At 45.6% G+C, this 22,366-nt stretch overlaps 1 protein-coding gene across 1 annotated transcript in view; it reads right to left on the reverse strand.

Moving 5' to 3' along the window:
* The window catches only part of LOC309566027 (mixed lineage kinase domain-like protein), a gene marked incomplete at its 5' end in the record, with an annotated part of 37,402 nt that overhangs the window by 10,291 nt on the left and 4,745 nt on the right, over positions 1–22,366 (reverse strand). The window contains 6 exons of the mRNA XM_082271046.1: positions 148–197; positions 3,743–3,891; positions 21,007–21,091; positions 21,337–21,472; positions 21,876–21,973; positions 22,052–22,211. Coding sequence (XP_082127172.1) covers positions 148–197; positions 3,743–3,891; positions 21,007–21,091; positions 21,337–21,472; positions 21,876–21,973; positions 22,052–22,211 — 678 coding nt within the window. The remainder of the gene's footprint in view (positions 1–147; positions 198–3,742; positions 3,892–21,006; positions 21,092–21,336; positions 21,473–21,875; positions 21,974–22,051; positions 22,212–22,366) is intronic.

Raw genomic sequence — 22,366 nt, forward strand, 5'->3', positions numbered from 1 at the left:
TGTGGATTTTTTTTTTTTTTTTTTTTTTGTTAGCATTCCGGCTATACAGCATTTTTTCACAGCTACCTGAAACCTTTGCATAGTTCTGCATTATTAGGTCAGCTCAGTTTTGTGTACTAAAACAGGAAAGTCAGGTCATAGACTCACCATGAAAGGGCAGTTTTCCTGTAGCGATTTCATACATAACCACCCCCAAGCTGGAAGAGAAGAGGACGATTATTAATCAATAACAATGGTAAGAAATATGATGACCATCATACAGACCTCTGACCCAGAGTACACTCACCACTATAACATCCTAAAGCCTGCCATAGATATTTAAATCTTGGCCTTGTCAACATGGACTGTCTGAAATTTGATCCATCTATTAGGCAGGCTGGTTGTACTGAAGTCGATTCATCAATAGTCTTCACTACAACCAGCCTGTTCGATTTTTGCATGCAATATAATGTGATCATTGTGTTCTGCCAGCAGGAAAGGCTCCCCACTGGCAGAACAACTGTGCTGCTGGAGGCATTCTCCCCCATCAACACTGACTGACTGAGAAAATTAAACAATTTTCTGGTGGAAGGAAGGGAAAATTGTATCATCCATGTGGTCTGCCTTATTCTGTGATTTGAAATTCGTGTTTGAAATTTCTTATTCTGGGGAAAATCTCATCCTGGTTAGTGATGAGATTTGAATTTGAATCAAACTAAACCGGTGTCAAAGTTGTGTAAATCTCAGGACTGGATGGAGAGGAAAACTCTGGGGGTTGATTTACTAAAACTGGAGAGTGACAATTCAGGGGCAACTGTGCATAGAAAGCAATCAGCTTCTAACTTCAATAAGACATTAGGGGTCTGTTTAGACCCTTGATATTTCACCAGAGCCCCGTAATTGGACTCCTTAAAAAAAAAAAAAAAAAAAAAAATTATATATATATATATATATATATATATATATATATATATATATATATATATATATATATATAGTGAGGGATTAGCTTGGTGGTAGGCGTAGATGACCCCTTGGGGGGTGCGTTTTCCCAGAGCGATAGCCGACAAGTGCTTGCAAACAACAGTTTGGTTTATTAATGGTGTTTTCTTCACCAGACTGCATGCAGCAAAAACATCCAAAATAAAATAAAACAGAAAATAAATCCTTGCCTCTGTGGGCGGCTACCTTCTCACTCTGGAACCTACCTAAGAATCTGTCTCCAACCTACTGTTGGACAGACTTTGTTATCCTACAGCGGATACTCAACAGTCCATGTTTTATCTCTTCACCACAGCACATGTTCATTTAACAGGTCCCTTTACTCTTCACAATGAGAATGTCCCCTTTTCCTCTTCATATGGAACATGTCCCTTTATTTCTTCCACATAGAAATAGTTTGTTTTCTCACCTTGAGACGTCTTCCCAACTGGTTAATTTCCCCTTCACACAGGAAATGTCCATTGGTTTCTTTTCACCTAGAAACGATCCAGGACCTCACTTCCAGTAGTCTTCACACTTGTTACCCTCCTCAGCTTCACATCGCTTTAGGAGGTCTTCCCCATGCTCACACAGCTTTCAGGGGGCACACGTCTGTCTGTCCTCCTCTCCCAGCCCACACGGCGACAGGAGGCAGCAGTCCTTCTCCCATGCCCACACGGCGTCGGGAAGCACACGTATGTCTGTCCTCCTCTTCCCAGCTCACACAGCGACAGGAGGCAGCAATCAATAGGACTTCCTTTGGACAAATTATAGAGGCCTTCATTTCCTCATTCCGAACAGCTGAAGGCCTTTCAACTTCCTTTAGACAGTTCTGGCTACCTTTGCAGCCGACACCCTATAGTAATTAGTGAACTTTCCAATCCAGGTGGGAATGTGTCTCCTCTCTGTGACTACACTCCCAGATTTACCTGACTTCCTGTCACTATATATATATATATATATATATATATATATATATATATATATATATATATATATATATATATATATATATATATACACACACACACACACACACACACACACACACACACACACACACACACACACACACACACACACACACACACACATATATATATATATATATACACACACATATATACACACACATACACATATACACACACACATATACACACACACATATATAGAGAGAGAGTCAGGTCCATAAATATTGGGACATCAACACAATTCAGCTTTAATTTGAAGGTATTTAAATCCAAATCAGGTGAACGGTGTAGGAATTACAACAGTTTGTATATGTGCCTCCCACTTTTTAAGGGACCAAAAGTAATGGGACAGATTAACAATCATAAATCAAACTTTCACTTTTTAATACTTGGTTGCAAATCATTTGCAGTCAGTCAATTACAGCCTGAAGGCTGGAATGCATAGACATCACCAGACGCTGGGTTTCATCCCTGGTGATGCTCTGCCAGGCCTCTACTGCTACAGTCTGCTTGTTCTTGGGGCATTTTCCCTTAAGTTTGGTCTTCAGCAAGTAAAATGCATGCTTAATCAGATTCAGGTCAGGTGATTGACTTGGCCATTGCATAACAATCCACTTCTTTCCCTTAAAAAACTCTTGGGTTGCTTTCGCAGTATGCTTCGGGTCATTGTCCCATCTGCACTGTGAAACACCGTCCAATGAGTTCTGAAGCATTTGGCTGAATATGAGCAGATAATATTGCCCAAAACACTTCAGAATTCATCCTGCTGCTTTTGTCAGCAGTCACATCATCAATAAATACAAAAGAACCAGTTCTATTGGCAGCCATACATGCCCACGCCATGACACTACCACCACCATGCTTCACTGATGTGGTGGTATGCTTTGGATCATGAGCAGTTCCTTTCCTTCTCCATTCTCTTCTCTTCCCATCACTCTGGTACAAGTTGATCTTGTTATCATCTGTCCATAGGATGTTGTTCCAGAACTGTGAAGGCTTTTTTAGATGTTGTTTGCCAAACTCTAATCTGGCCTTCCTGTTTTTGAGGCTCACCAATGTTTTACATCTTGTGGTGAACCCTCTGTATTCACTCTGGTGAAGTCTTCTCTTGATTGCTGACTTTGACACACATAAACCTACCTCCTGGAGAGTGTTCTTGATCTGGCCAACTGTTGTGAAGGGTGTTTTCTTCACCAGGGAAAGAATTCTTCGGTCATCCACCACAGTTGTTTTCCGTGGTCTTCCGGGTCTTTTGGTGTTGCTGAGCTCACCGGTGTGTTCTTTCTTTTTAAGGATGTTCCAAACAGTTGATTTGGCCACACCTAATGTTTGTGCTATCTCTCTGATGTTTTTTTTTTTTTTTTTTTTCAGCCTAATGATGGCTTGCTTCACTGATAGTGACAGCTCTTTGGAACAGGAGAGCCCGGTAAGGATGCGACTTGTTGCTATACACAGAGAGAAGCTGACATTGTTCCTTTCTCTATGTGACATCAGAAACTGGAAGCGACGAGTATTCTGTTATTTTCAGTCTCTTCCAGTCTTTGAAAGAAACAAGCCGTTGTTGGCTTGTGAAAGAATCTGATTAAACGAAACAGATTTGATCCAGATTTATGGATTTCCCCTCACATTCAGTCCCAAAGACAAAATGGTGACACCAGAACAAATAGAGAGGGTGAATCTCCCCAGCGGGGACACAGCATCAATAATTTTAACAGGGGTTCTAACCCTTCCACGCCGCCCCGCCCAATACTAAAAAAGTGTTTTGGCCATACAGCAGACTATATTTGCTGATAAAAATAGAGTCTCACCTGTAAATCTCACTGCATTTGTCATACGAGTTTATATCTTGCCACATCTCGGGGGCGATGTACTCCAGCTCTCTGTCCTTCCTTCTCATCTCCAAGTTGGAGGGGCTTCGGATGGAAGATTCGGTCTTGTCGAGCCCAAATCCTGACAGCTGGGGACATCAAATGATGGATTAATGGCATGGCATATAGGATTTAGGAAATTTTAGAGGGTTGGGACAACAATAGCGGATATTGCCAAGATGGATCACATCCCTCATGTACTTAAAAGTGTAGGTTACCCTAAATATTGTTTTTCTATGTGTGTGTTCACATACATGTATTTTATAAATCAGTGTTTATCATTTTCATATATGGCTTCCATCTGAAATATCTGGATATTCCGGCCAGTCATCTTTCTTCCTTGTTCTAAACTGACCACATAAAGCACACAGAGGCTGATCTGTGTTAGCTGGTCAGTAATTATCTTTGGATGGTCATTCAGAGGTACAGGACACTGAGCAGACACCCAGCATGCCTGTATTGGTAATTTGTTAAACCACCAAGCCAATCACAACCTGCCTCTTGCACACACCCCCTCCCAATCACAGCCTGTCTCTTGAACACACCCCCTGCTCAAGCACAGACTGCACCTTGCCTCAGGCTGCACAGACTGTAGAATACAGGCATGCTGTGTGTCTGCACAGTGTCCTGTAACCCTGCCCCCCACTATCAGAAAACAGGAGTTAGGCTGGCCATACACTATACAATTTTCTTATTCAATTTCCTTTAGATTTACCTTAAACTACGTAGTGCAAGGGCCTGCCTGACTGCATACAAATTGAAAGTGTTTAGGTTTGACCCTATATTACATGGTTTTGGTAAATCTAAAGGAAAGTTGAACAAGAAAATTGTATAGTGTATGGCCAGCCTTAGACTTACTGGTAACTCTGTTTCGAGGAGTCTTCCAGGGCAGCCCATGAGAGAGAAGCACCTCCAACAGGAACAGGAAACACATCACAAATACACTTTAAAAGGCAGTGCCTCTGTTGAACTGGTACATTTTAAAACAAGAACTGAAGGGCAAAACCTTAAAGCATATACAAAACATAAAAACAATTAACATAAGAGCAGGAATCTGGAAGACTCCTGGTAACAGAGTTACCGGTAAGTCTAACTCCGGTTTTCCCCAATCGTCTTCCAGGTTTACCCCAATCGTCTTCCAGTACAGCCCATGAGAGGATTATAAAAGAACTTACTATATTGGGGAGGGGTCATTAAAAATTCAAAGACCTCTACCACCCTTGGAATTACCATAATTATCAGTTATAGTGGACCCAGTTATCGTAAAATTCTCAATAGAGACTAGCCCCAACAGACACTACATGGAATGACTAGGTCTAAACTATAAATAATTGTGGGTGCGCTAACCAGTGAAAGTGGGGGCTGCACTTAAAACTCTAAGAACTAAAGAATACAGAAATAAGTGCGCTCAACCAAAAATACAACGGTGAATTATATGAAATGTGAATAAATATACATACAAAAGTATATAATATAGTGCCTGTGGATGCACCACAAAAACTAAAATAAAATGCAAAAGGTATTGCAGGTGATATAAAAGAAATCTCTCAACACGCATGAATAAAAGTGACTCTTTCACATGAACTGTGTCATAAAGTGTCCATGTGTACGGAATAACCACAGTCTCTCAACAGGCATAGATGCAAGTGACTCTTTCACACAAAAGAATGATTCCAGGTGAATGGAATAACCACAGCACTTCAGTGTTGAAAAGCCCCGTGAAGTAAGCATACACAGTAAGGTGGCTCCTTACCAGATCCACTTTAAAATGTGCAAGGAAAAAAAAAACAAGAAAGCAATTCCAAACGTGACTTTACACCAGCTTTCCGTGTGTCACCACGCGTTTTGAATGTATAGATGGCTTCTTACCAAATCAATAAATAGGGTAGGCTTTAAAATGTACACTCCATAGGTAGACTCCCCAGAATAGTTGTCCCGGATTGAGTTCCCATCGAATGAATTTTTGTAATTGTGCAACTGTATTGATTATTGTTATGCCTTGCAGGAGTGGCATATTAAATCCCTGATGAAGATATCTCTATATATGTACTGTTATCGAAACGCGTTGGGAAGTATACACCACTCCAACCAGTAGTCCAATATCTATTTTACATAGTCTGTAAAATTATTATTTGGTTAATGTTTACATGTATATTGATTATGTCCATTCACACTATTTACTACTTATGTAGTTTCTTTGTCAATAATAAATACTAAATTTTACAATATCCTATTGGATGGTATCTTAACTTGAAAAATGATGTTGCCATAAATTTCCAACTTGAAAAATTATGTTGCCATAAAGTCCCACCAAATAGAGGGTTTCTTTTGTTATATGGAGACAGCGCCAATACCCCAAGCAATGCCGATACTCCAAGCTACTGTACCCTCACTGCCACGTGAAAAGACTAAGCAGTAGGGGGTTGACCTAAAATCCCGACATGACCACTGTACCTCCGGAATATTCTGGGATGCCCAAAATCCATTAGAACAGTCCTCCAAATGTACCCCTCCTACTGCTAATTGAAGCACATATACGCCTAATTGCACATATTTATTTATTCATGCCTGCAACCACTACCACCTCACTTATTGCAATAATTGCTGAAGATCAGGAGGTGCTTTTGTCAGAGCCTTATGTGAAGCGGCAGAAGATACTCAACCAAGTTGCTGTCTTTATGTTCTGCCTTTGCCAGCCACGGCTTTTTGCACCACTTGCATACTTGTAAAACATACAGGACTCTGATGGCATGGTTGGATCTGAACCAATGACGCCAGGACTGGCAGCAGTGGCGAACTACCAGAGTCGCAGCAGTCACCATTGCGACTGAGCCCTGAAGTTCCGCCACTGTGTTCTGCCTGCCTGCCCATCCCGCCATGCAGGGTGTGCGGCCGGCCCGCAGAGGGGAGGCTGAGCTGACCACTGGAGTGTCCGGAGTCTGGAGCCCCGCCTATCCTCTCCAGGGAGAGAGAGAAGCAGTGTAGGGAGGCGCTGAAAAAAAAAAAAAAAGTCAGCTAACCAGTTGACACCAATAGAGTGAAGGGGGAGGAACTCTCCCCTCTGCAAGGAGAGTTAATGACAGAGGAATCCCTGGAGGCATGTGTATACTGAGGGGGAATGGACTGACTAAGTGACAAAAATCGCCAGTGCAACTGATCCCAACCCCCACCACCTCTGCCTCTTACTGATCCTACTGATCCCCCCCAGATCTCATCCTTATTTCCCCCATCACCTCTACAACAGATAGGAATGAGATCTGTGGTTGGGGGGGGGGGGAGAGAATCAGTAAGAGGCAGAGGTGGTGGTGGGAGGATGACACCACCGCTGTCACTAATCTTATCCCCACCACCACTGCTGTCACTAATCCCACCCCCCCTCACCACCACCACTGTCACTAATCCCACCCCCGTCACTGCCACTAATCCCACCTCCCCTCACCACCACCACTAATCCCACCCCCTCACCACCACTCATCCAATCTCACCACCACCATCGCTGCCACTGATCCCATCCCACCACCACCAACACTGCCACTGATCCCATCTCCCCCATCACTGCCACTCATCCCTACCCCACTACCACCACTCATATCATCCCACCCCTGCCACTGATTCAATCCCACCACCACCGCTGCCACTCACCCCATCTTTTCCCCCCACCACTTCCATTCATCCCATCCCCCCACCACTACTACCACCACTACCACTGCCACTCATCCCATTCCATCTACCCCACCACCACTGCTGCCACTGATCCCATTCCCCCCCCCCCACCGCTGCCACTTAATCCATCCCCCCTACCACCGCTGCCACTCATGCCATTCCATCCCCCCATCACTACTACCACCACCATTGTGACTCATTCCAACCCCATGCTCCAGGGGGCCCATGCCTCACCCCTATACACCTGGATAGGAAAGGTGGCGTGGCGGCATATAGAGGAACCAATCCCCTCTCTGCTGCAGGAAGAAAATGTAGGGGTATCAGTTTCTCTATATGCCTTCCCTGCTACCCCTTCTATCCAGGTGTACTGTGGTGACACATGGGGCTGGGTCGCCCTTCATGGTTTCTTTCACCGGGGCCCTGAAGGTTCTAGTTCTGCCAGGCAAAAGTGCCAACCACCAAGCCACATGCTTAAGTACAACGCATGACCTGCAAAATGGACTAAGGGTTGCAACACTCCACACTAAGTGAAGCAAAGCAAGACAAGACATTCCAAAAAAATGCCTTCGAAAACATTGGAGAAACTGGAGTTTCTACCCATGTGCAAGGAAGCTATGAAGCGGGAACCACTGTAGTACAAGATAGAAAACCCCCAGCGCTCATTAGTTAAGCACAGTGGCATAGCGTGGGGGGTGCAGAGGGGGCCACTGGCACCGGGCGCAACATTTAGGGGGGCGCATCTTACGCCCGCCATCTGCGGGATAATAGTGTCCCCCTTCTCTTTATTGTGACAATGCCCTGTCCAGCGGCCCGCCAGCTGTTTCCTGCATTTGGCTCTGTCTCTTTGTGCAGGACGAGCGGTGGACACTGAAGGTGTCACGTGCGGCCAGGGGGCGGGGCTGGTCGTAGGTGAAGATGGCAGCACCGCTTTTGGAGCCTCTCCTGTGTCCACGCTGGCTGCCTCCACACTGGCTGCTGCTGCTGGCACGCTGTGTCTCTCCTCCCCTCCAGATCGCCTCCTCAAGTCCCCAGTGTCTGGACACAGAAAGAGGTGAGTGATGTGCTGCCTGCCCCAGGGGCCCAGGGAAGTGGACATGGGAGGGGGATAGGTCAGTGTAGGGGGTTGTCATTGTAGGTGTCAGTGTATGGGGGGGGGGTCAGTGTATAGGGGGGGTCAGTGTAGGTGTCAGTGTATGGGTGGGGGTCAGTGTAGGTCTCAGTGTAGGGGAGTCAGTGTGTGGTGTCAGTGTAGGGGGGGTCAGTGTATGGGGTCATTGTAGGGGGGTCAATGTAGGTGTCAGTGAAGTTGTTAGTGTAAGGGGGGTCAGTGTAGGTATAAGGTAGGTCTCTGTAGAGGTCAGCTAGGTCAGTGTAGGTGTCAGTGTATGGGGGGTCAGTGAAGTTGTCAGTGTAGGAGTCAGTGTATGGGGGGTCAGTGTAGGAGGTGTCAGTGTATGGGGGGGTCAGTGTGGGGGTCAGTGTATGGGGGGGTCAGTGTAGGTGTCAGTGAAGTTGTCAGTGTAGGAGTCAGTGTAGGGGGAGTCAGTGTATGGGGGGGGGTCAGTGTGGGGGTCAGTGTAGGGGGTGTCAGTGTATTGGGGGGGGGGGGTCAGTGTAGGGGTCAGCGTAGGTGTCAGTGTATGGGTGGGGGCCAGTGTAGGTCTCAGTGTAGGGGAGTCAGTGTGTGGTGTTAGTGTAGGGGGGTAAGTGTGTGGTGTCAGTGTGTGGGGTCAGTGTAGGGGGGTCAATGTAGGTGTCAGTGAAGTTGGTAGTGTAAGGGGTGTCAGTGTAGGTGTCCGTGTATGGGGGGTGTCAGTGTAGGTATAAGGTAGGTCTCTGTAGTGGTCAGCTAGGTCAGTGTATGGGGGGGTCAGTGTAGGTGTCAGTGAAGTTGTCAGTGTAAGGGGGGTCAGTGTAGGAATAAGGTAGGTCTGTGTAGTGGTCATCTAGGTCAGTGTAGGTGTCAGTGTAGTGGTCTTTGTGTAGGGGGCGCAAATTACTTACCTTGCCCCAGGCGCTGACAACCCACGCTACGCCACTGGTTAAGCACATGGTAAAATATGTAGTGTTAAATGGTTCTAGCATTCTACTCATGCTGCAGAGCAAGCCCATGACATTCTCTAGATGTTCTAAATAGACAGTGGTGGCCAGTGCGTTGGGGGTGCAGGGGCATCACCCCCCTATCCATGCGTCCAGCCCCCTAATCTGCATGCGGGGCGCCGGACGCATGGAGTTCATTGGGGCTTTTTTTTTTTTTTTTTTTTTTTTTTTTTTTAGTCACCTGATTAGAGCCAGAGGCTCTAATAGGCTTCAGCAAAGGGTGGACCCGGGGCGCCCCGAGCCCACCCATTGTGGGACAATAGCGAATGAAAATTCCCTATTGCCACACGGATCCTCCTCCTGGCCAATCAGAAAGCGGGTCCGATACGCGCTTCCCGATTGGCCAAAAGGCAAACCCCATGCCATTGGCCGAGGAGACGCCGGGGGACTGAAGAGAAGCCGCTGCTACAGGTAAGTGCACCGGTCTCCTGGGGGGGCTTGGCACGCTGGCATCTCTGCATTGAAAGGGGGCACGCTGGCCACACTGGCATCTGTGCATTGAAAGGGGGCATGCTGGCATCTCTGCATTGAAAGGGGGCACGCTGGCATCTCTGCATTGAAAGGGGGCACGCTATGCCTTAATTACTGAAGGCCCCTTTCACACTTTTGTGACCTCAAAGTCACGCAATTTTTTACAGCGTTTTTTGTCGTAAAGCAATGCCTATTACATGTTTCTGTTTGCGCCCCCCCAAAAATTTTGAGCACTAGCCGCCATTGTAAATAGATGACACATTAACTACAAGGAAGTCATGTAGTTGTGTATAACAGTGGTCTAGGATTGAGAACACCAAAAGAGCACAGAAACCACGCATGGCCTGTCGGTCCTAGTGTTAAAACACTAATTGGCTGCAGAACCCTGCAAAACAAGTGTTAAACTGTATAAGACATTACTTAGCTAGATAGTGAACACTGTGGAATGGGATGGACATCAGAAGTACATGAGTACAACACATATCCTGACAAGGGCTTAGGTGTAACTGGCTGCAACCCCAGACCAAACCAAGTGCTGACATGTAGTGGGAGACATTACATAAATGTATTATACCTTTGCAATATATCAGCATACATAAACAGAGGTTAATATTGTGGTAAAAAGAGTTTAATACCTACTGCTGACACTACTGGAGACCCCTGCTGCTGCCCCATGGAAGGCAGAATCCTCTTCTGCTACCTTAGCTGCAACAGATTAGCCATAGAAACATTCAACCTTTGGAGTACCTCTACAGCACGTGTCAAACACAAGGCCGCGGGCCGAATGCAGTCCCCCAGGCCATTTCATGTGGCCCTCGCACCTCTCCTACAGCTGCAGCACTCCCCTCGTCTCCACCCTCACCTTGTCTCAACATTCAGCAGCAGAGAGGACAGAAATCCTCCTCCAGATCCTGTGCATATTCGTGCAGATGCAGTTAGGGTTGTCTCTGCCCCACTCTGTCTCAGAAGTTGGCAGCAGAGTGGAGGAAGGACAGAACTCCTCCTACAGATCCTGTACCTCTCTGTGCAGCTGCAGCACCCCTCATCTCTGCCTCCCCAGTCTCAGTATTCAGGAGTCTCCAGCCCTCCTCTGGTCCTCCTCCAAACCCTGCACTTTCTGCTTCCCAGCTGGGCCCCAGCTTCTTCCCGGCAGCAGTATCAGGTAAGGAGAGGGGTGCATAATGATGTAAGCAGTGTAATTTTGACATCAATCTAGTTTTAGTAATAGCCTTTTGACTAAAATCCCATTTTAGTTTTAGTCGTATTTTAGTCGGTTGCAAAACCTTAAAAAAAAAAAAAAAAATTAATAAAAAAACTGTCCCAGCCATCCACATGCTCAGCGTCTAAATGCTAGCTTGGCCAAATTGCAAGCACTACAACTACTTACCCTCCGTAAAACTAAGAGGGGTATATGCTAATGCCAGGAGCCTAGCTATTAAAATGGATGAGTTGGAAATGTTAGTACACGAGGATGACATAGACCTTGTGGGAATAACAGAGACTTGGTTCGACCCCTCACATGACTGGCTGGCCAATATCCAAGGTTATTCGGTGTACCGGAAGGACAGGGTAGGAAAAAGAGGGGGAGGGGTATGTCTCTATGTCAAGAACAATATAAAGGTAAAGATAGAAAGGAGTGACATTACGGACGGGATGAGCATGGATTTAGAATCTGTGTGGGTTGAACTCAATAGGGAAGAAGAAAAGGGAAAAGTAGTTGTGGGGGTTTGCTATAGGCCACCTAACCAAGGGGAGGAGGTAGAGCTGGAATTTTTAGCACTAATGGGTAAAGTGGCAAAACTGGGATCAGTCATCATATTGGGGGACTTCAATTATCCCGACATTGACTGGGAAGAGGGGACTGCACACTCACAGAAGAGGGGACTGCACACTCACAGAAGGCCTGTCTATTCACGGAAACCTTACAGGACAACTACATGTCACAGTTGGTGGATTCCCCTACCAGAGAAAACGCAGTCCTGGATCTATTGATCACTAATGACCCAGACATAATCTCAGAGGTAGGAGTCCAGGACAACCTGGGCTCTAGCGATCACATTTAGTATAAATAACAATATAACAAGGCAAGTGGGGAACATAAGAACCCTAAACTTCAGAAGGGCAAACTTTCCAAAATTATACTCCTTGATGGAAAGGGTAAACTGGGACCAAACCCTGGGATCACTGACCACAGAGGAAAAATGGGAATGCTTTAGGAACATATTAAGCAAATGCATCTTGCAGTGCATTCCTATGGGAAATAAATTTAGAAGAGACAAAGCCAAACCTGGCTAGCTAAACCGTAGCGTTAAAAAACTTATTAGGGGAAAAAAATTGGCCTTCAAGAAATATAAATCAGAGGGCACAGTATCGGCTTTCAAGCAATACAAGGAGGCAAATAAGAAAAGTAAACACGAAATCAAGATGGCTAAAATCAACTTTGAGAGACAAATAGCGGAGGATAGTAAAAAAAACCCAAAGAAATTCTTTAAATATATCAACAGCAAAAAAACTAAGGCAGAGCATATTGCACAAATAATTAACAATGATGGGAGGATGGTTACAGAGGACACTGAAAAAGCAACCGTGCTGAATGCTTTTTTCTCGTTACGCAGGAAAAGGAGGGGCACACTGACCATGACTGTATGGTTAGTAGTAATACACAGGACTTGCCACTATGGCTAACAGAGGGTGAAATCAGGGAAAGACTGGATAAACTTAACACAAACAAATCACCAGGTCCGGATGGTGTACATTCGAGAGTACTCAAGGAACTCAGTAAGGTTATATCTAGACCACTGTTCCTGATCTTTGCTGACAGTATTAGGACAGGAGATGTACCAGGGGATTGGAGGAAGGCTAAGGTGATTCCGATATTCAAAAGGGCCAGAGGCATATCCCGGGAAATTATAGGCCTGTCAGTTTGACATCAATAATATGTAAACTTTTGGAGGGGATGATAAGGGACTATATCGTAGAATATGCTAAAGACAACAACATCATCAGCAGTAACCAGCACGGGTTTACAAATGGGCGTTCTTGTCAAACCAATCTCTTAGCATTCTACGAGGAGGTGAGCTGTGAGCTAGATAGGGGCAGACCAGTGGATGTGGTGTACTTGGATTTTGCTAAGGCGTTTGATACAGTTCCCCACAAGCGCTTAATTTATAAAATAAGATCTGCAGGTATCGACAGCAGGGTTTGCTCTTGGATACAGAACTGGCTAAAATGCCATGTCCAAAGGGTGGTAATAAACAGCGCATACTCAGACTGGTCTGAGGTAGTAAGCGGGGTGCCCCAGGGCTCAGTCCTGGGACCAACCTTGTTCAATTTATTCATAAACAGCATTGAGGACGGGATCAGTAGTTCGTTATCAGTTTTTGCAGATGACACAAAATTGGCCAGGGCAATAACTGCACAGCATGAAGCAGATATCCTACAGAATGACCTGGACAAAATTACGGAGTGGGCAACGACATGGCAAATGAGGTTTAACGTGGAGAAGTGTAAGGTTTTGCACTTGGGGACTAAAAACATAAAAACACAATACACGTTAGGAGGGGAACCCTTGGGGGAATCAAAAATGGAGAAAGATCTGGGAGTCTTGGTTGATGATAGATTAGGCAACAGCATGCAATGTCAAGCGGCAGCTTCCAAAGCCAACAGAATATTAGCATGCATAAAGAAAGGGATGTATTCCAGAGATGAGACTACAATCCTTCCACTTTATAATAAAACTCTGGTCCGACCGCATATGGAGTATTCTGTCAGTCCTCAGGAGGGATGTGTTGGAGCTGGAGAGAGTCCAGAGAAGGGCAACTAAACTGATTAGGGGGTTGGAGGACCTTAACTATGAAGAGCGGCTGCAATCGCTCGATTTATTTTCCCTGGAGAAGGAGACGTCTGAGAGGGGACATGATAGCAATTTATAAATATCTTAATGGGGATCTCAGCTTAGAAAAAAAGCTGTTCATTCGAAGGAATTGCATGAGGACTCGAGGACATACAATGCGATTAGAGGAGAAGCATTTTAACCTCAGGCAACGAGGAGGGTTCTTTACTGTTAGGGCTACAAGATTGTGGAATTGTCTACCACAAGAGGTGGTTTCTTCGGGTAGTATGGTGACTTTCAAAAGACTCTTAGACTTACATCTCAAGGATCAGGACATTAAGGGCTATGTTAGAGGATTACAGTCACACACACCTACACAGGTTGAACTGGATGGACTATTGTCTTTATTCAACCTCACCTACTATGTAACTATGTAACAACTGCTGCCTTTTCATCTGGTAGACTCTGCCCCCTTTTCGTGAATTTTCAGAATGTGCTGTACCCCAGTGGAAGTATCCAAAAACAAAATTTCTTTTCACGTAAGGCCATTCCAGCTCTGTACCATCATATGGAAGGCAATGTTGTGGCCTCGTTGGACAGGACAGAGCAGTCAGCAGGAAGGTTCCCATTACTGCTGACTCATGGGCAAGCAGGCATGGTCAGGGAAGTTATAATTCCTTCATGCGCACTGGGTAACTCTGCTGGCAGCTGTGAAGAATGCAGGACAGGGTTCCATGCTGGAGCTTGTTCCGCCACTAAGCCTCCAAAACATCGGTGGTGATTCTGCCACATCTCTCTGCTCCACCCACTGCTCTACTTTTTACTTCCAGCCTCTTCTGCTGAATTGTCCTCTGAACCAGCAGTGCTCCCTACGCGTTCAAGGGGCTACGCAAGCCGTCAGGCCAAACGATGTCATGCAGTGCTTCAGTTGGTCTATCTAGGGGACAGGAGCCACACCGAGCCAAAGATTGTCAGCTCTGCAGGGGCAGGCTCAGAGGTGGTTGATGCCATGGCAGCTTGAGCCAGGAATGCTTGTATGCGACAATGGCACAAACCTTCTCTCCGCCAGGGACACTTGACACATGTTCCATGCTTGGCACAGGTTCTGAATTTGGTGGTTCAGCGTTTCTTGAACAAGTACCAGGGCTTACAAGATATCCTGAGGCAGGCTAGAAAAGTCTGTGGCCATTTCTGGCGGTCCTACAATGCCAATGCTCGCCTGGCTGACATTCAATAGGAATTCAACCTGCCCACCAACCACTTCATTTGTGACATTCCAACCAGGTGGAACTCAACATTGGCAATTCTGCAGCAGCTGCACACGCAGCAGAGGGCCATCAAGGAGTACCTGTGCGAGTATGGCACAAGGACTGGTTCGGGAGCTTGGCTTCTTTTCACTGCCAGAGGCCATTGATAAAGGATACATACACTGTCCTGTCACCATTTAAGGAGGCCACAAGGATGGTGAGCTGCGACAATGCATGAATCAGTGACACTGTCCTTCTAGTCCTACTGCTGGAGCACACACTTCGTGGAATCAGGGCCAGGGCATTTGAGGCAGAACAGCAGGAGGAGGACTTAATTTCTTCACAAGACCCCCTTTATGCGGAGGAGGAGTAGGAGAACGATGACGAGGACTTCCTTTCTTCAGGGAGGACAAGGACTAGGGCTTTCTTCACAAGGCCCCCTTGAGGAGGAGGAGGGACGATTACTTCCTTTCAGACGATGACTTCCTTTCTAATGAGGAGGAGGAGGAGGAGGAGGAGGAGGAATGGTTTTCATTCCCCAGAAACCCCCGGAGCTGTACGTGGCTGGGGAGAGGTTGCTCCTGAAAATGTCATCCTTCGTGACCCAGAGGACTCAGAATCTCATGCCTTCTCAAACTTATGCCGCATGGGCTCCCTGATGCTGCAAAGCCTGCGGAAGGACCCAAGGATTCGTGGTATCAAGGAGAGGAATCATTACTGGTTGGCAACCCTTCTTGATCCACGTTACAAGGGTAAAATTGCAGAGCTCATCCTGCCTTCGCAGAGGATGAAACATCTTGAGGACGTCTTGAAGAAAAATTTGTGTAACAACTTTCCAGACCCTGAGAGGTTACAATTTCCTGGACAACGTGTTTGAGGAGGAGCGGTGGAGAAAGCGGCTGGCTGACCGATGCCTTTAAACAATTCTTTAGTCCTCAGCGCCCAGGGTTGTTAGGTTTAAGCAACCATCGGCAGCTTCTGCAGCATATGGTGCAGGATTATCTAGGGCCAAGAGCAGACTTGGAGACCTTTCCAACTAAGCATCCACTGGGTTACTGGGTTTTGAAGATGGACCACTGGCCAGAACTTGCTGAATATGCAATCAAGCTACTTGCCTGTCCTGCTTTCCGAATGGACATTCAGTGCTGCTGGAAGTTTTGTGACCAATAAAAAAGAGTGCATCTGTCCACAGACTGTTGACCGGCTGACATTTATAAAAATGAATCATTCCTGGATCAACAGCAGCTATAAAGCCCCTGATGCTGATTTAACTGATTGAATTTGCTAGGGATCAGGGATCCCTTGAAGACTGCCTATCCTATTCCTGAACCTTAAATTGGCTAGCTTCTAACAATGTTTTTGGTTTACGGCACCACCAACACCCAAGGCACAATTTTTCTGCACCTGTATCACAGGTGCATGTAATTTTAATGTTTCTAATTTTTAACAGCAGGGCCTGTTCCTGCGCCCGGCAAGAGTAACTGTGAGGGGTTACAGTGTTCAGGCACCACTAGGAATGGATGAACGGTTTGGGCCGAGCATAAGTTTGGCCTAAACATCGCCCATTCAGGTAACACCTTAGCGGGACTTAGCAGGATGTTTGCCCGCCGAGTGCACAGTCAATAGGTTAAGGCTTCCCTGTGGAGAGCTGAATTTAAAATAAAAAATTGTAAAAGAAAAATTAAAACTATGCTGTGGGGCTTTTTTTAAAATCCATACCAGAACCAACGCCATTTAAAAAAAATATTTTATCTGTATTGCCAGGAGCCGACAATACCATTATAGCTGCGAGCAAGTTTAAATTACATTTTTCCTTTTTATAAATGTCAGTATTGCTGCAACCGGCTACATACATCGTACAGATGCGCCACTTTGCAGGCACATTAAGAGGACTCCCAGGCACGATATTTAAAGGAATTTTTCATTCCTTATTTTTTCACTTTAAGCAGCATTAAAATCACTGCTCCTTTCAAAACGATCGTACTCGGGCAGTACTCGGTCCCCCATACACTTTATGGCAATAACTTACATATAGGCCTTTAAAATGAGGACTTTGATTTTTCATGTTCATGTCCCATAGACTTTATAGTGTTTAAATGTTAAACTCTATAACTTTTCCCCTGTTCGAGATGTTCTGGTGCGAACCAAACCAGGGAGTGTTCGGCCCATCACTAGTGGAGAGGTAAACCAAACACCAGTGAGGCAGCCACACCCAGGTAACAGATAATAGAAACAATTATAGCTAATTAATGCAATAACCCCTTAAGATTTAATCTACTGTGTTCCCTTACTGCCAGGGAATTTAGCAACTATACTCAAAAATCATCATTCTCTCCCCTTAAAGTAGAGGAAGATGACGTTTTGCTGGACCCACTACATGAATCCAGCGGAGGAGGAGTAGTGGGGCCAGTAAATCCCCCATCCGAGCCACCTTCTGAGGATCCCCTACAGCCCACAGCACAAGAGTAAAGGGATCTTGGCACTAGTCAGGTTCATCATCTTCCCTGGTAAATATTGAGATCCCAACAGTGCCCTGTCACATTAACCCCAACTAAAAGGGACCCAAGGTGACAAATTACAGGCTAGGTGAACACCTAGGAGCAAACACAAGCGAAAGTGCGTAGGTACAACACCCTCCATCTTACCTGTGTCCTGCTGGTTCCAAGGGTGCCTGTATCCGCCTGAGCTATAGTCTGTATTGAATCCAAGATGCAGTATTAGCTCCTCCATCTGTAGCTTCCTGACAGCCCATGCTTGAAGGAAACGCTATTTAAAAAAGGCACCAGCTAGCCCTTCCCCCTACCCCTGCACTGAAAAAGAGGCTTGGAACCAGAGCCTCCGACGCCTGAAAATGACTTCTCCCCCTACCAGGATTACTGCCCGTGCATCATACGGTCACATGGGAACACAGACAGGCCACAACCTAACATAGCTACTGAGGGAGCACCTGCCAAAAAATGTCCTATGGTGCAGACAGTGCATGCACCCAGACATCTGGCTGGGAACCCACACTGCCTCTACCGGTTCCTGTCAAGGGGGTATGCCACTTCCAGTCATGGCCTTCACCAGGTACAGAAGGAGAAAGGGAACCAAGCTACCACTTTCCTGTCCGAGGGGGTGGTCTTGGATGGTCATCTGGCAGAAAATCATACTATCTGCTTCCAGTGTAGCCAGGTAGGTAAAGTTGTGGGTGGAACAAAAAGAAAGCCAGAGAACATAGTCCTCCCTCATCCAGGTTCCAGGTGATGCGTCTCCCCTGTCCAGAGGAAACAAAAACGGACCAGTTCAGCAGAGGGACTGACTTTTAAAGTATATTGGTGATGGGTTTCCTGTTCCTGTTGGAGGAGGTGCTTCCCTCTCATGAGCTGTCCTGGAAGATGATTGGGGAAAGAAGAGATGCATGGTCAAATTAAAACTTTCCAACCTTGTGTAGCACCCTCCTAGGATTAGAGTAATATACAGTAGTTTTTGTTTTCCTGCTTAACAGGAGAATTGATAGGGAAATGTACTTAGCTCTCTGCTTAACAGAGCAGTGGCTGATTAGTATAGCCTGCTCACCTGCTGCTTGGGTCTGCCTCTGGCCTCCATATCCAAGTAACCTAGGAAGGCTTTGGGTGAACAGGTGGACACTATGCAGAACAAAGCATGAATATTAATGCCACTCCAGCCAATTGCAGGGAGAGGATATTTATTCTTTGGACACACTGAGCACAAAGTCTTTCCTGGAGAGGAAAGTTCCAGCCGTGGAGTCTGCTCTCTCAGGCACTTGCTGCCACATGGTCTCAGGTGGGTGACCTGAAGTTAGTGAGAGTGACCCTGGTTCTACAAAGAGCTGGATGAAGGGGCACTCTAGTTAAAATCTGGTATCACTAGTATGAGGTGTTGCTTGGAAGTAGGCTACCAGCTGTCCCTGGACATTTTAGGAGTACAGACTACTACTACTTCTGTGCACTGGTGCACAGTCATTTTGGAATAGAAAGGGGCCATACCCAAACTGTTCCCACAAAGTTGGGAGCATGAAATTGTCCAAAATGTCTTGGCATGCTGATGCCTTAAAGTAGAACTATAGGCAAAACTTTTTTTTTTCTCATTTTGGATAGAGTAAGGGAAGGTTATAAAACCAGTCAGTCAATCAGATTTTTATTTTTTCGCCATCTGTGTCCCATTGTAGTGATTTCTCTTCACTTCCTGTCCCATAGCCAAGTGAGGAAATCCCTGCAAATTAAGGGAACTGCTTGGGGACCCCCAGATCACCAGAACTGGTATCCCCATTGGAAGATTACCCCTCTATTACTTTTCTGGGGCCAACCCAAAATTAGGGATTTTCTTATATTTTCAGTAATAATGGTAAACAGGACAAACAGAGGATGAATCTCCTAGGGGCATAGACAGCAATAAAAACTGACAGGTGTTCTAATCCATCTCCACTCTATCTAAAACTAGAAAAAAAAATTGCCTTTAGTTATACTTTAAGAATTCCCTTCACTGGAACTAAGGGCCGAGCCCAACCCCTGAAAAAACAACCCCACATCATCCCCCTTCCACCAAATGATTTGGACCAGTGCACAAAGCAAAGTCTATAAAGTCATGGACGAGCGAGTTTGGGGTGGAAGAACTTGACTGGCCTGCACAACACAAGTCCTGACCTCAACCCAACAGAACACCTTTGGGATGAATTAGAGCAGACACTGATAGCCAGGCCTTCTTGTCCAACATCGGTGCCTGACCTCACAAATGCGCTTCTGGAAGAATGGTCAAACATTCCCATAGAGACACTCCTAATCCTTGTGACCAGCCTTCCCAGAAGAGTTAAAGCTGTTATAGCTGCAAAGGGTGGGCCAACTCAATATTGATCCCTACAGACTAAGACTGGGATGCCATTAAAGTTCATGTGCATGTAAGGGCAGGCATCGCAATACTTTTGACAATATAGTGTACTTACCATATAGTGCTACTGCCAAGGAGAAGCCTACCATCTGCTTTCAGCAAGGACTTCACCAGAGCTTAGCCGAGAGATCAGTTAGATGTCCCCATTTGTCCATTTGTTAATAGTTCTATTTCATGGAGTTTCCCACTAAAATCCCTTCCCTATCTAAACTTTTCAAAAACAAAACCCCTAGACTGGTCATTGGAGACAATGAATGGAAATGTGTGTGCACCTGACTGAGAATCTACTGGGGAAGACCTGGGTAAAAAACACCAGCGGCTCTTACGGGGGTAGTAGCACTACACTTGTAAAGAAAGATCATTTCTGAAACTAAGCAAAATCAGTTATGGTGCATGCATAGTTATAACTGGATTAGATAGTGTTTATAATGTATGTTCTCTACTACTTTAAGGGGGTCTAACTTATGGAGAATGTAGCAAAGGAAAGGAGACTACTTGATAATGGCAGAACAAGAAAAACTAGTAGACATCAAGGTTGGACTTCCTAAGGGCTCAGTCATAGCAGCATCTTTGGAGCCCATTCCCGCCATCATGATGCAGCTCATCCTCAGTGACACGGTGGATCTCATCCATATCATTATGATGAAGCTCGTCCAGTTGCAGACTTGTGTCCTGATTGTCTTAAAACCTTGCTCCCTGAGTGCACTAGGTCTACTTTATACACATTCTACACTTTGCACACCTGGACAGACAACACCAGTACTCAGAATTCATACTTTAGAAAACATGGGCAATGAAAAATGAAAAACCATCTCAGCAGACTCCAACCACATCATGGAACCCATCAATTCTGCAGCTACAGACTAGGACTTCTAGTACTGTCACAATGCAACATATGGTAAGAATGCCTGTTGGCCAAGACCTCTGAACGGTCCACATGATAATCAGTACACCCTCATGTTTGAAAGGTCTTTGGGGTGTGCTCTTGGGGATATATCTGGTACCTTCACACAGTACATCCCATCCACCAAATACTTGGAACTGCTCAGATTTCCATAAAAGATGGCCTTTTCTTCAGTCTGATGTAACCTGTAATTAGAAGTTTTGGGCTTCATTTAGTAAAAGTGTTCTAAGGTAAGCAATGTTCACATTCCCTATATCGTGGGTCAATATTTCACTGGAAATTTTTTCAACAACAAATTACAACATTGCTGGTGTCAAACACTTTATAAATCCAGTCACCTGTCTCTAGCAGACTGACCATCTCCAAGCTAAACCAGCTTTGTCAGATAATTCAATGCCTCCAATTATGGGCTGAAATTGAGAGGTCTCACCTGTACAGCCCTCTGGCAGCATCTAGAGCCATTGAAATTCTCTGATCCCAAGGCAAGTTCCGTTCAGTCTGGAGCAGTTCCCGTAGTGTCCCTTTCTCACAAAACTCCATCACCAGAGAGTAGCAGGTTTCTGGACCTAAGTCACAGGAGGAGAGGGGATGAGGATGAAACAGACAGGAGACCAGAATAGAAATCTAAAGAGGAGAAGAAAGGATTTCAATGAGAGCAGAGAAAGGAGACCAGAATAAGGGGCTACAGCGATGAGAAGAGGGGGGGGGGGGGACAGAGACAGGAGACCAGAATAGAGGGCTACAGCAATGACAAGAGGGGGGGGGGGTGGGAACAGAGACAGGAGACCAAAACAGCTACAGAAGGGAGGAGAGAGGAAGAGAATGAGAAGAGAAGACAAGAGACCAGGACAGATCTTCAAAAAGGTAGAAGCAGAGGTGGGATACCAGAATAGAGCTGAAGAGAGTCCGGATCAGAAAGGACAGAACAGAGACCAGGGACATGGAGAGAATTTATGTAACTGTCCTCACCTGAATTATCAATACAGATACCATAGAGTCGTAAAATATTCAAACACTCAAATCTCTTCATCATTTGACTCTCAGTCTGAAATGTTCTCCGAATGAATCTGGAAAACAAAGACATTGTCACGTTCTGCCTCCCATGAGATAGAAGAGGACCGGTCTGTGTGTTCCCAGGAACTTACTCTTCACTCTGCACATTCTGATCCTTGAACACTTTGATGGCCACAGGGTTGTTTTGGAGCTCTCCCCAGTACAGGTAATGGGTGGGTCGCTCCAGCAATAGGTCTCCTCGCTCCAGATCGGTCACCAGGATTTCTGTGATGTTCCAGGTGGGTCGATGACCTAGCGATAGAAAGCGAAGAATTACACTTTGCAAAGTAAATGGTCTACAAGAATCACCCTAAATCGTTTTTTTCCCCACATTTTTTCTACACTCAACTAAAAAAACAGAACTCAGTCGTGAGTGAATTTGTAACCTGCCATTCTTCACACTGCCT

The sequence above is a fragment of the Pelophylax lessonae genome, assembly GCF_965119305.1.
Source record: "Pelophylax lessonae genome assembly, chromosome: 10".
NCBI lineage: Eukaryota > Metazoa > Chordata > Amphibia > Anura > Ranidae > Pelophylax > Pelophylax lessonae.